Raw genomic sequence first — 14,284 nt, forward strand, 5'->3', positions numbered from 1 at the left:
CAGAAAATAAGCATCTATTTCTCCCTTTAAAATTTGTGGCAGCTGCATGATTTCTGAGCACCAAGAAGTAAGATCGTTAGTTTGGATTTCCAGCTTCAAAATGCAGCCTACTTCTATAGATTTGAAGAGCACAATTTGTTTTACTGTAACATTCTTCTGGTGAGTGTGCCAATTCCCATAGAGCTCCAGTTTCTCATTGGCCATTCATCACTCAGCTAATTCATGATGCTCTGAGCAAGAAACAGGTTTGTCGAAGTAACTCAATGCCTCCACCAAAGTATGTTTAAACAATGATGCAGAGCCATTCTAGTAAGTTATGTGAAAACCTGCGTGTAAACCAGAATGAGATAGTCCTTACTCTGGCACTTAACATCATTGATGTTCTTGAGTTTGCAGTGGACCTTGCATTGCTTCTTTTCCTGTTTTACAGCTGGATCTCTTTGCCGGGGTTTTGTGCTTGACTGAGGTGAAGGGTGTAAGCACTCTGTCTGCTGATAAAATATTGCTTGTGCTACTTTTCTGTGATTGTAGTGTCCCTTAAAATTTCATCAGAGGCTGCTTCTAGAAGTCAGACTTCTTCCAGACCACCGAGGAGGTTCGGCATGCTTTAAGAGCTACTAGGCTTAGATCTGGTGCTCAGTAAATGCAACAACAGTATAAACTTCTGTGTAACCTGTATGTTTTAGAATTCTAATAATCTTTATTTTTACAGAGCAATGCAGCTTGAATGTGCTAGACGTGGGAGGCCTTGCTGCTCCCTGCAGCCTGAGGCTTGAATTTCTCTTGCCTGGAGCAATCTTTCTGGGGATTTACCCTCCCTTCCTCTGCTTCCAGCTCCCTGATAGGCCAGCCCATCATGCTTGCACTGCTGTTGTTTTGTGATCTGGTTGATAGGGAGCTCAAAGTCACTTGATATTTCATATTAGGTTTCCCTCCATTATGTTGCTTAAATAATAAACCTGAGCTGTGCTGATGGAGGTAAGGGATATGAGCCACATGTGAGTTAGTTTGGAAATTGCAAAGATATATACATGCCTGCCACCTTCATGTGCTGTTAAAGGACACTGAAGATTAAGTATAATTGAAAAATGACACAAAAGGGTTTTGGTAGTGTGCATGGTTCTGCTTTTTCTGCTTGCAGCCAGGGCAGCGTTTGGGGGCTCTTGCTGATTTTGAATATTTTATGACCATTTTTAAGGTTTTCCTCAATAAATACAAGGACTTGAAAGTTGCTTTTTATTTCACCTGTAGATGAGCACACGATAGATGACATTTGCTTTCAGGAAAGCACTAAACATCACAGCTTAAAAGGAAATTGTATTTTTGTTGACATAGAAAATCCAGTGGTCAGAATCCTTAAAACTGGCGTAGTAGTATTAGAAGTTAATCTCTCCTGAATGTTAATAATGTCATAGTGACACAGCTTACCTCTGTTTCTCTCACAGATGGCATAAAGAAAGGATTTTCTAGGATGTAATAGCACCCTTCATATTTTTTCTTATATCATGGGTATTTCCAGAGTGTCATATGCATTAAGTGTTGTGACTACTGGTCAGTCCTGATGAAGAAAAGGATTCAATATGCAGAAAAATCTTCTCTGAAAATGCATAGTTATTTAACTGAGTTTTCTACATCAGAAGCTGGCCGTTGCTGCTTAACTCTGCCTCAGCCATCTGCTAGGACTGTCGTAAAGGAGAACTCCTAAATTGAGGGCTGTGGTGTGAGGCCAGTGGGGGAGCAAGAAGGGTAAAGCTCTGCTGAGTTAATTAATGTTAGCAGTTATGAGTTATCTGGAAGATTCACAGTAGATTACACAGATTGTATTAAGCAGGGTTAATCAGTCCTTTCAGATACTTAAAGGAGTACTGTTAAGAACTGGCAAGACTGAAAATTCTTCTTGAGAGTGTTTGCATGTGCAAGTATGCATATGTGTATAAATGCGTAGCCTGGATTACCATTGATAAGTAAATTTTGCCTAGCAGCTACACAGAATTGTGTTGACATAGAAAATCCAGGGGTCAGAAGCCTTTAAAACCCTTATAGTAGTATTTAGAAGGGATATTGGCTATTTCCTTTCTGTGTAGAGGTGAGATTTGGCTGCTGCTGGAAGGGACTTTTTTCCTTTTATCTTTTTTTTTTTTTGGTCATAACTCTTATTGAACGTTAAATATTCCCCCTGCTGTGTAGTTGCAACAGTAAGGAGATCTTTGTTATCCTGTGATATTAACTGAACTGATAATACTTGATATCAAATATATTAACTGTGTTATTACTTGGTATTAAGTGTGATATTACCTGAATTGTAGACTCAGTATGGGTTTGTGGGTTTTCACTGTAAATTTTTAATGGCTTTCTCTTGCACATGTGACTGTGATGTGGAAGGTGACTGGGATTTGGAAGTGTGTAGAGGATGAGTCTGTCATAAGGGTGAATTTGATGGTAGTATATGTAAAATCTTAATGTACCACAGTACCTTGTGTTGTTATTTTCCATATTTGTTCAAAATGTTTGAAGTTTTCTACTGAACTGTTATAGCAACTATTTTTTGGTGTAAATTGTCAGACTCAAAAAAATGTGAATAATGGAATTTACCTGACCCTGAAAGACTAACCTTAAATTTTATCAAGTATATAACATGTAACAGTTTGTCTGTATCACTTTTGCAGACTTTTCATTATTGTATGTTTAAGAAGCCATCTCATTGCTGTGTGGTGTGGGGTAAAACCCCTCATGCTCTTGCTGCTGTCATGGATATTCCAAATGCTTGAATGTGGGACAGTCTTGTGTATAGCAAATCTGATGGTGTTTCCAGAAGGGTTTTGCTTGTCCCAGGTTTGAGCAGGTATAGTAATCCCAGAGTAATGGTGGGGGAAATAACAGAAACATATACACGTAAATCCGTATGCGTACATGCATTTCTTCTTGGAGTGCATTTCTGTTACTATGTGATGCCCAGAAGGCAGGGGCAGCAAGTGAACTTGGCTGAGATGGGGATGGCACAGGATGGGGCCTAAGCCCCAGTGTCCCAGGGCACAGGATATCCTGGGGCTTCCTCAGGTCCCCTGCTGGATCCACTCACTTTGTGTGGGTGCTGAATGGTAAGCATCATGAAACACCATCCCTTTTTGTCCTAGTAGCTCCAGGCTGGCAGTTTACAAAGGAATCAGGTGTCAGTGAGAGGCCTCCTTGGAAAGGGATCGAGCAGGAGGCTCCTCTGTTACCTCCTCTGTGGCAACAAGTTGGGAAAATCAGGGAGGCTGTTCCTGGCAGTTTGAGCTGGTAATTGCCTGTGGGTAATTGCTGGGTAACTGCCTGACCTGGCTTTGCCGAGGTGCAAATTATTGGCAGTAAACTCTCTGAAGTGTCAACTGCAAGTAAGTGTGTCTCCTCCCTATAGATAACTCTTCCCCCCTCCAAGGGGGACGCAGTAACTCTCCAGGTAGAAAGGCTGTTTGCTATTGAAAACAAATGAGCATAGAAAATCCAGAAAGGGAAGGATGAGAGGCCCAGAGGCTATTTTGAGGGCATGGCCCCCGTTTCATTTTCCTGTCCTCTCATTTTATTCACTAATAGTTTTTACCACTGCTATATTCTGTGGTCGTCTTTCTTTTTCTTTTTATTTTCTCTTCTATTGTGACTGCAGCTCAGCGCTAATGGTAAAACTGGTGATTGACACAGGAAACACTGGGAGTGTTTTCTTTCCCAAGGGTGCTTGGGTTACCTTGGAAAAGTCACATGAAATTTACTGCAGCTTCTCCACCTGTACAGTGCAAGAATTGTTGACTGCCTTCAAAATTCCCTGCATGTTACCTGCCTGGGGCAATCTGCTGGCTGTAAAGAGAAACGCTGCTGTAGATCTGTGCATGGAAGAACTGTCTGGTCTGACTCAAAGCTTCTCCCTTTACCCACCCTAAGAAAAAATTTACAGACTGTTGTTACAGTGGCAGATCTCCTGGCTAAGGGCTGTTTGTTGAACTTGTCGATATTGGGTAAATTAGATGATAGTGATAATGCAGTGATATATTGAAGTAATGAAGTTGGATACAAATTCTGTTTCAGAATAATTGGAAAGCTCATAACATTAATCTGCAGTGATACCCTGTAGAGTTTTCTACGAGTGTTTGAGAGGGGCATGCTTGAACTGCAAGGACTTTCTCTTTGTTACTGGTATTTGAGATTTGAGTGCCTCTGGCAACAGGAGTTTTGGTGCCCCAGTTGGTAACAGGAGTTTGCCTACAAGAGAGAGCTCCAGTGATGAGAAGGTCAGTTTGTTGCAGGAGAAAGCAGCTAACATAATCAGATGAGTAGCATGTATGAGCTCCTTTGATTTTGTTTTAACCTACTGACCTTATAAATAAAACCTTTCCTTCCCTGTACTTCCCCAACCACATCATTTGTCCTGTAGCATTGTACTGTCTGATCAGGCATCCTTGCAGGGTGGGATAGCCTCTCCCTGTACCCTCTCCTCTTCAGACCAGCTGAAAGCTTCCCTCTTCTGTAAATCCAACATGGATTTTTGCACAGTTGTTTGCAAATGCCTCAAGGACCTCTCTTGCCCACGCTTGGTCCTCTGTTGCAGTTAGATAATAAGCCAATGGCATAGTGACTGCATGTGTGCCTTCTGAAACATTAATTTGCTATCCAATACTAGGTTGCCTGTAAGCTACCCAAGCACAAGTTTTATTACTGTTGGAAACTCATGATTAAAAATCTTTAAGCTTTTGGAAATTAATCTAATTTAAACTTAATTGATTTCCCCTCCTGCCCCCCTTCAGATTTATAAACATTAGGGGGGCAGGGAGAAAGTAAGGACAAGTGCTAACAGACCAGTTGCTCAGTTTATCTCACTGGTGTTCCTCAAGCACTATCACAACCCTTTTCTTCACTAGGAGAAAAAATTGTCTTGCTGTTACTGTTTTTCACACATTACAGACAAAGATTTTCTTGCATTGCAAAGCAAGCAATGGTCACCAATAACATACATGTTTATCCCATAAAATTCCTGTTGGTCATCACCACCTGCATAACCGCCCATGTATTTACAGTTCCTTAGTTTCTAGGTGTCATTTCCTGTGTTTCTCCAGTGCTATCCATTCGAGTTTCTCTAATTGGTTTACCAGTGTAATGTGAATTAAATCTTGTTTATTCAGGGAGTGTTATCCTAGAAAGACTGAACACATTTGTGCTTGTTTCTAGGTATTTAACTACCTTATATTCGAGCAACTCTGAGGATGTTTGGATGTAGTGAAGGTGAAGCATGGTACCTTTGGCTAACGAGAAGTACTTTTCTCTGTGAGCTGACTCCATGGCAGTCAAGAGGGCTGAGGCAGTAAGACGTTACTCAGCATTAGTAAGAGTAGCAGGGTAAAGCAGCTTGTTTCTTTTGGGGACTGAGAGGTAAATTGAAAGTTTTTAGTGAGTTCCTGCTTTGAACGGAGCATGAGTATGAGATTGTTAACAGTAAACCTAAATGTTTGTTTTGCTTCTTTTACCCTTAATCACTGATGAAATTTGACTCATAAATTGGCATTAAACTCAATTGCAATCTGTTAGGCCTTCTGTTAGCTACTAAAATATTTTTCATAGCAAGGAATATCTTAGAAATCCTGAAAATATCCTGGTTTTGTGTGTCCCCTCCCCTCTTTATTAATTTTTTTTTTCTAGTTTAACTGATTTGTTTTCATATTTTAACTTTGCCTTTGATTTGGCTTTTCAGTATTTGTACTAGAGAACCTCAGAATGATTCCTGTCACACATGCCCCTGTGCCCTCCTGGGACTAACTATTTTACAGAGTTTTCCCCAAGAAAATGATCATTCTATTTAAAGCAACATTTATACTTATACATTACTTTATACTATCAAAAGTGCAAAATATGTACATTTATATTACCTTATTATTCATCTTTAGAAAAGCAGTATTGCTATGATGTGTAATGAGTATTCCTACATCTTCCCCCCTCCAACTCCTTTGTTCCTGTACTTTTGGCTGCTGCTTTTTCAGGCATTGCTTTACGATTGTCGCTTAAGGGCTGCTTCTTTGGAGTTTTGGCACTTTTTCAGGGCCTGGAACTCTATTGCAGGGTTGAAGTTGCAATGCAGATCTGTAGTTTTGAACCTCTAAGTAAGCCCCATAACTGCCATACTCTTACCTCAGGTTAATTAATATTGCTCTTCATGCTAGTATAGAAACTGTGTTAACAAATTCATTGTGTTTTATGTGAACTGGTGTCATGTGCCCAGTTAGGTGTTTACTGTGTGTGTTCTATGTAAACACATAAACCTGCCAAGTTTTAGAAATACTTGGAGAAATAGGAGAAATGACAGAAAACAGGTCTTACACATAGTCTTCCTTAGAGAAGCTTTTATTGGGTTGGTCTTCATTTCTTCATGTCAAGCTGTATTTTAATATTGTAATTTTTTTCACTCCAGTGGTCAAAGGCAGTGGAGCAGAGTTTGTACCTTGGAGCTCTGCGTGGCTAACCCATTTTGGTATCAGGCTTCAGTGTTAAGCTGAAATAGAGTTGCTCAGTTTTAGAGTTTGATGTGATTTTTTTTTTTTACTTTATTATCCTAGCAAAATATGCTCATTTTATGGGGAAAACTGACTTCCTTTTAAAACAAGTGAGTGTGCTTGATGCTGAATTTCAGAGAATTCAGTAGTGCTTTAAGTCTGTTCTGATGGCCTGTGGTGTTTTTTTACTGTGTGTTAAGGTAAATTATTATGGTCCTTAGAGACCACCATAGATTAGCTGGAAGTGTGTTCAACAGATGGATTGCATTTTAGCTGGTTATATTTGTAATGTCAAGTGACAGGCCTTTAGCACAGCACGTTTCATTTCCCTGTTACTGCATAAACCACCCCAGGACAAATATAATGTGAAATAAAATAGAAGTTGAGAGTAATTTGTCTGGATCCTATTATAAACATGTGTAGTCACTTGTACATGATTTGAAGAGAGAAGTTGAGGATAAATCAATAGGCTTTTTATTTGCAGCAAAAGTAGGTAAATTAGTCAGAGGTGCTGCTGGCAATAAAAGCAGGAGAACACAGTGCTCCACAATTGGATTTTCTCCTCTCTAGGTCAAATCAATATTGCCACTAGGCACAACCACAGAGCTGTATGTTTTATTAACATAAGTGATTCATCATAGACTTAGTGAAACTAGGATAAAAAAAAAGCTACTGCTATACAGCCATTGAACATTTCATTCCATAGTTCAGAAGTAAATGTATGCTTTTGTATTTAGTTTGATTAAAAAATAAAATTTCTTTCCAACTGATGTGTCAGCTTCTCCATTATTTATTCCACTGGGCTAGAAGTAAAACTATTTGTGTCCTAGAAGGCTTTTTACATATATAAAAGTACCTTTATTTAGATACATATAGAATATTTATGTGATGTAAACAGTGTGCATTGTGAACAATTTCATCTTAAAGTAAATGTGTTTATCAGGACTTGCCTTGCTTGCCATGTCCTGTGATGTGTGGAGTGATTTAGTTCTGTCCAGCCTGGAGGAGTTGATTTAACCAGTTCATAAAGCAGCAAGAGTGCACACAATGGATCATATTATAACTACGGAATCCTATTTTCATTTCCTTCCTCCATTACTTGTTACTATTTTTTCATCAGCCTACTGATGCCTTGGGTATATATGACAAGCTCTTTGTTCCAGGGATGTCTCACTATGTGTTTGTATAGCTCCAGCGGATGAGGTTTTGCTCCTGGCTGGGACCTCTGCACTACTCTAATACAAATAACAAAACCTGAGCCATAACAATGAATTGGGTTGGATGACTGTGGTTGTGCCTGGGTCCTTCTAGTTAATTTTTTTTTGTATGATACTCTATTAATGTGCCATCCAAGTTTCATTTGTGTATTTTTTTTTCATAAAACCTGACTTTACATAGTGTACGTTTCTGTCATTTAGAGGGTTGTCTGCACCCTGCACAGGCTGAGCATGGTTAAGACTAGGTATGATTCCTTCACATCCCCTCCCACTGAGATTCCAGTCTACGATTGTCAGAACTGATTATTTTCAGCAGATGAGGCAACAGTTATTTTACTGGCTTTTAGGTTTCCACTTGAAGGGTCTTTAGAAGTGTGCTTTGTAATTTACTGGTTTTCAGAAGACAAAAAATAATCCCTTTAAAGACAGCTAATCCTGTAGTTGGTCACATAACGAGTACAATTGTTACAGAGATGAGTGAAGTTCTTAATCAAATTTTGTCATGTATATAATGTGTTGGCAGGGAAACAGTGAGTACTGAGTCACACACATAGTGTCATCAGGCGTACTTCCATGGTAAGATGTACATGGAAAACATGTCAACAGAAGATCTGTTTGTGTTTCACTTTCTTGTCATTCCCCCGCAACAACTTGTTTCATCTCGTCTAATCTTTTGTGAGACCCTGTCCTATAGTTCACAGATTCTTGCTCTGAGTTATTTCCCTGACAGCATTAATAACTCCTCAGATAATTATAGCAAAATCCCCAACCTTTACAAAGTTTATATTTATTGGAAGACAAATATATTTTTCTTTTAAAATGGAACCTCCTTGTATGCTGCAAAATAGCTTGTTTTCATTATTATATTAATACAAAACTGGAAACTTTGAAAAAAAGCATATTTAAAAAACAACCCTTGTGTCTTATTTTGCAGTTAAAAATATGTTTAAATTTTAAAGCTTTTTCATTAGCCTGAATGTTTGCTTTTCCTTAGAGTTCTGATTCCAGAAAAACTTGTATTCAGTTGTCCCTTGGACTTGGAGTGCTCCTTGTCTGGGAAATGCAGCTCCAGCCTGTCTTTGTGGTAGCATCCAAAGGGACCTTAAGATGTGTAGGGGCAAAACTGTCACCCCATCCTGCTGCTGGGAGGCTGTGGGCTGGTGCAGATGGCCACTGATTCCTGCTGAGACCTTATCTAAGCGTTCAGTGTCTCACCAAATGTTTGCAAGGATGTTTGTGAGATCAGATCCATATTGAGGTTATCAGGAATAAGATGATGGCTGTGCTGCACAGATAGGACTCTGCTGAACTTTTCCTGCTCCGTTAGCCTGAGATGCAGCTAAACCTGGCTGGGTACTGTTTGCTGATATAAATAAAGCTGATGATGGTTTTTCCTCATGGGCATTTTAAGTAGGAAAGCACCATTTGGCTTCCAGTCAGCTGGGCAATTAGCATTTTATAGCTAAGCAATATACTTAAATGGAATTGCTTGGCTTGAGCATTGAATTACAATGACTGGTAGACTGCCTCTCCCCTTACATAATTTATTTAGTACTCTTGTTTAGGATTCAGGCAGAGGTTAATTTAATTCTGCATGAGAAGCTAGTACTTACTCAACTTTAATGCTGTGCTGTATGGCAGTGCAGGGAAAGGTTTTTGTGTAAAGCTTGTATTTGCCTGGTCTCTCAGCCATGGAAGGGACAATTTTACCTACTCCTTTCCTAGCAACACGTACTTTGCAAGAGCTGTTGACACACTTAAATGACACTAAAAAAATGCATCCAAGAATAATACCTGAAGACCATTTTATTCCATGCTATTGCACACATATTTCTAAGAAGCAAATGTGCATTGAAGTATAGTATGGACAAGGGGACTTTGTTCCTACAAAATTACAAGGGGCCCACTTACCCTGTCACAGGTAAATAAAACGTTAATATGTGACCATGGTGACTTGAGAGAGGGAGAGCTTCCACTGGATCTCTTCTGACGATCTGAGGCAAAGAGCAAACGTCCGGTGTGTGTGATCTTGGAGGGATAAAAAGAGGAGATAAAACGTGCCTCAGCACTCCAGAATGATTAGAAACTTTCAGATGGAGGGAATGAATATGTTTGCTCATGCTTTTAATAAGCCTAAGTGCTTAACTCTGTGCTTAGAATTTTGTCCTGAATCTTGTATGTCTTGATTTTTCCTAAAGCCCTTGACTACTAGAATCTTTGTGGGGGAATTTTTGTCTTAAGCTTCTTTCTTTAAAAAGTGATTGCAAAGAGCTTGCAAATGTGAAGCAACTGCACAGCAAGAGCTTAGACACCAGAAGGCTGCTAATGAGAACACAGCATTTATTTATTTATATTTCTCCTAGTGATTTCTGGGTAACTTAATGATGTTTCTGAATCCTTGGTGTACCAGTCCTGGAGTGCCTAGTAGCTTTCAGCAAAACTTACCTTTGGCTTAGGTGGTATCCTTGGTTGGGTCTACCCATTGTCCCAGCCTCCTTCAGGCTCCATGTCTCTGGGGGGCAAGTGCAGCAGAGGGAGTGATCCGGGTTGAACACCCAGTGTGACCTTCACTTGAAAAGCCCTCCCTGTCAATATGGGGTCACGTAACTGCCTGCTGAAACTTTTGTGGGCTTCATTTACTGAGTTTGGGGTCTGGTGCAAATAGTGTAAAACTTGGCTGCTGATCTTTATATTTCGTGATAGTGGTGTTGATGTGCTGTGTAGAAGCGTCTGTTCTTGAAACAATCACTGCTGTCAAAAGATTCTTCACAAATCTCTTCAAGCTTAAAATATCCTGATCTTTGGCAGAGGAGCATTTCACAAACCTATGGACACTGCACTAAGGCCTGATGGGGATTTGTTTTGATTCCTTAAATAATGCTTCTGATACCAATATTATTTTTTTCATGGAAATCTCATTAGCAACAAAAAAATAAATAAAAAAGGCAAACTGTAGTCTGAGGGAGGTACTTGCTGACTTGCAGTAGCTGGCTTCTGAATTGGTTAATGGTCTAGCTGTAAAGCTGGCAACTCAGACCCTAGTGGTTCTAATAATCTGAGAAATTGTAACCATATGTTGTTGCTGTAACCTTTACTGTTTGAACCGAGCTTTAGTTATGCTGTAAAAATGATTAAAAGGTTTCTCACAGGAGAAATTAGATTTTTTGCTTGTACAGTTGCTCTCCAGGGTACTCCGGGTTGTTGTGAGCTATTTAAAATGTTTGAAAACCCTGGTTTGCTCTCCAGCAGCTCCTGCCTGGATGTGTTGCCCCCAGCCATGCTGGTCAAGGACATGTGCACACCATCTCTGCCTCTGCTGCCGTGTCTTACCGCTGTGTTTGAATTTGAGTATAACAGCAGCCTTTTATATAATGCAATAACGTAACTTGCTGTCCCTGTAGGGAAATGTTGCATTTTATCTACCATTTCTTTTGCTGTCTGGGCTTCAGTGGTGTGTCCAGTTTAACCCCATGTCCAGTGTAGCTGTACCCTGGGAGGTGGTCAGGTCTATGGAGCTGTTTGGTCCTCAGTGCCAGTTCACAGGCTGGAAAAGCACAGTTCCCTGCCTGAAGCCTAAGTTTGACTTTATAGGGTCTTCAGGGAGGAGTGGTAAGATGTGAGGGGAGCCAAGAAGCCAGGGTGAGGCACAGTGTTTTACTTGTCAACCTGTGTTATTGCTGCTTCAGAGAAGGAAAACAAGAAAATGTTGATAAGTGATAAAAGTTGAAGAATTCCTGATTTGCTCCTGGGAGAAGGGGGGACATTAGTTGTATTTCTAGATGTGGGATTTTAAGCAATGGATTTGAGATATGGACTCATTATCACAGCTCCTGAGTCAGTCACTGGGTGTCTGCTGAGCCTCACTAACTTTCTGTGGTTTCAGCCCAGACAAAATCTGAGCTGAATTCATCCATGTATGAGCTTTCCCTTAACACATTTTTATCTCACACTTGCAGCTGTGTGAGTGGCACATTGGTTCACAGAGGATAGTTTATTAAACTGAAGTAACTCTGTTTCTTTGACTCTCTTTCCTTAACTTGAAAAAGGAGGGCAGTGACATTGACCTTCCTCTAGAAAGTGCTGAGATCTGCCAGTGAGTTGCATTGCATAACAGCCAGGTATTATCATCACAAGGACTAATCTGAAGGTGAAGGCTTTTAGAACAATATAGTTATCTGTTTAAATATTTTATTTTAAGTATAAAAAGGTCACAGTATCACCTCTTGAAACAGTTTAATCTTTCAATCTGAATTAACAAATCATTATTCCAGGCTTGGGGCCGGTTCAGCTTTTATTCAGTGAGTGTCAGATTCTTGCCAGAAAATACTGAGCTCAAGCAGTTTTGTGGGCATTCAGTCATGGTTATGTTGGATTGTATACTCAAATAATTTTGCAGAAGGAGCTCATGGGAATGTTAACATCATAAAGGTTAGCTGTAATGTCTTTTGTGTCTGCCAGTTAAATAGCTAGTGATCTGATGATTACACAAAGACAACGCAAATTCCTTATGCATTCCTGCCTCAGTGCTGCTCCACATGCTGGGTGACTGGAAGCACAATTCTTTCTTTTTTTTTTTTACCATGGAAATTGCTGGTTAAAGCTCAATACTTCAGTATATGCAAAGTCTGATTGTCTTTGTTTAAAGCCTCAGTGCCATGCTGTATTGTCATAGCACATATTACAGTCAAGCCATGTGCCATTACATCCAATAGTTTTTGCACCTGTTGTAGTAACAGATGCAAACAAACTTTATTTAAGGCATCTCAAATGCCCAAAATATAAAATCCATTTGGCTAATGAGTCAGTAAATGTTTGGTCTGCATTAGCCAAACTTCACATTACACAAAGGTTTGTAGAGCCTTTTTTTCTTAACAGCACAGAAAGCCCATCAGCTGTGACACAGGCATTTCTGCTTTACCCAAAAGATGAACTGTGGAGGAGTATGTTTTGGTATGGATCAGAGGAAAAAAAATAAAATGTGTTAGGTCCAAAACATTTTCTTTTTTAGAATATCCACTGAGTGCTTATCAAGTGCTGCAGGCTTTCTGGATTGTTTCCTCTTTCAATCAGGCCTAATTTTCTTCCTGTGGTATAACTTTGAAAGCAGAGAAATAACAATGGGTAGCTTGGAGAGGAAGTGTTTGGGTGAATGGGTGATTGTTTCAGGAAGTGTGTTTCTGTGCTGGGCTGTGGTGCTTTTTCCCCTGGCTGTGAATGCTCTGCAAGTATCAATGCATGTGCCCTTCCAGTGGCCTAGGGGTAGGTTGGGAAGTGGAGACAAGCCGGGAAAAAGCACCTGCCAAACATTTGGTAGAGTTGTATCTGTGAACCTTTGTTTCCTGAATCCCAGCACAGCGTTTCATTCACACAGCCATTTTACTCCCAGGCTTCTTATGTGAAATAAATACTTGCCTGCAAAATGTTTTATTCAGATCATCACAAATGAGTGCTGGTAACTGCAGGTCAAAGCTAACAACTGTACTCCTGTGCTCTGTGTGTTTCTGGGGTACATGGCTGATCGTATTACTGTGCAGAGTCCCCAAGGTATTTATTTCTCCAACTTTAAGCATTTTGCCTACACTAGGGCTTGTAGCCTTTCTTCCCCCTTAAGCCATTCTGTCACTTCAGAGCTTCTTCAGGCAGCTGCCATTTAAATGTTGAACCTGATGCACCTCCCTTCTGTCACCTCCTCCAAAATAAAATGACCTTTAAATGAGGTTCATGACCTACTTAAAATCTGTTTTACTCCCCATCAAAAACAATGCAAACAAATCTAGAACTTTATATCCAGTGCCAGATGCCTGTCAAGGGTTTTTCCTTCGCACCCACTTCCCCAGCCCATCATTAAATTCTCAGACCTATGAAATAATTTGACCAATTATTTGAGTTACTCAAACTTCACAGAGTGGCTTAGGTACCTTTGATGAAGAAGCTGCATTTATACGCCCTGAAACATGACATCAGCTGTATGTTACACATCAGATGGATGCAGGTCATACCTGGGATAAAGGCATGAATGATTGCTGTGCTTGGCGTGGTCATACATTTATTCTGATTAGTGCCATGGGACCCTTGAAGTTCTATATTAGCTGTAGTTAAAAGAGGTGATTAGTGTATGTTAGCTGTGCAGCCTGATGCTATCTTCAAATAAGGATTTCTCTCTCAAGTGGGGCTTCCTCTCATGACCTCTGACCTGCCAGTATGTTAAAAGCTTTGTAATTGATGGAGCTTTGTATTCTTTGTGGTGTGATTGATTTGGATTCCTTCACGCTGAACTTTGCCTGTTGTTCTCTTTTGTTTAGGAGGTCCTGCAGCAGCTGATTGTGATGAATTTACCAAATGTTTTAATGATTGGCAAAGATCCTCTTTCTGGTGAGTAGTTTGAGGTTCTTCATCCCTCTTCTCTGTAATGCTAAATAAAATCTGTTTTGTTTTCTAAAGAGTTCTGTAATTCTATTCTAGTTTAGGTTGGAAAACACCTTTAAGAGTCCAACCCTTAACCCAGCACTGCCAAGTCCACCGTTAAACCATGTCCCTAAGCACCACATCTCTGTC

General features: G+C 40.0%; 1 protein-coding gene across 3 annotated transcripts in view; it reads left to right on the forward strand.

Annotated features, from left to right (window-relative positions):
• CCDC88C (coiled-coil domain containing 88C) overlaps nucleotides 1–14,284 on the forward strand; it is a 102,661-nt gene that overhangs the window by 28,511 nt on the left and 59,866 nt on the right. For all 3 annotated transcript variants that reach the window (XM_017813794.1, XM_017813795.1, XM_017813796.1), the window contains exon 4: nucleotides 14,032–14,101. In XM_017813794.1, the coding sequence (XP_017669283.1) occupies nucleotides 14,032–14,101 (70 nt within the window). The remainder of the gene's footprint in view (nucleotides 1–14,031; nucleotides 14,102–14,284) is intronic.

The sequence above is a fragment of the Lepidothrix coronata genome, unplaced genomic scaffold, assembly GCF_001604755.1.
Source record: "Lepidothrix coronata isolate B3197 unplaced genomic scaffold, Lepidothrix_coronata-1.0 Scaffold43, whole genome shotgun sequence".
Classification (NCBI taxonomy): domain Eukaryota; kingdom Metazoa; phylum Chordata; class Aves; order Passeriformes; family Pipridae; genus Lepidothrix; species Lepidothrix coronata.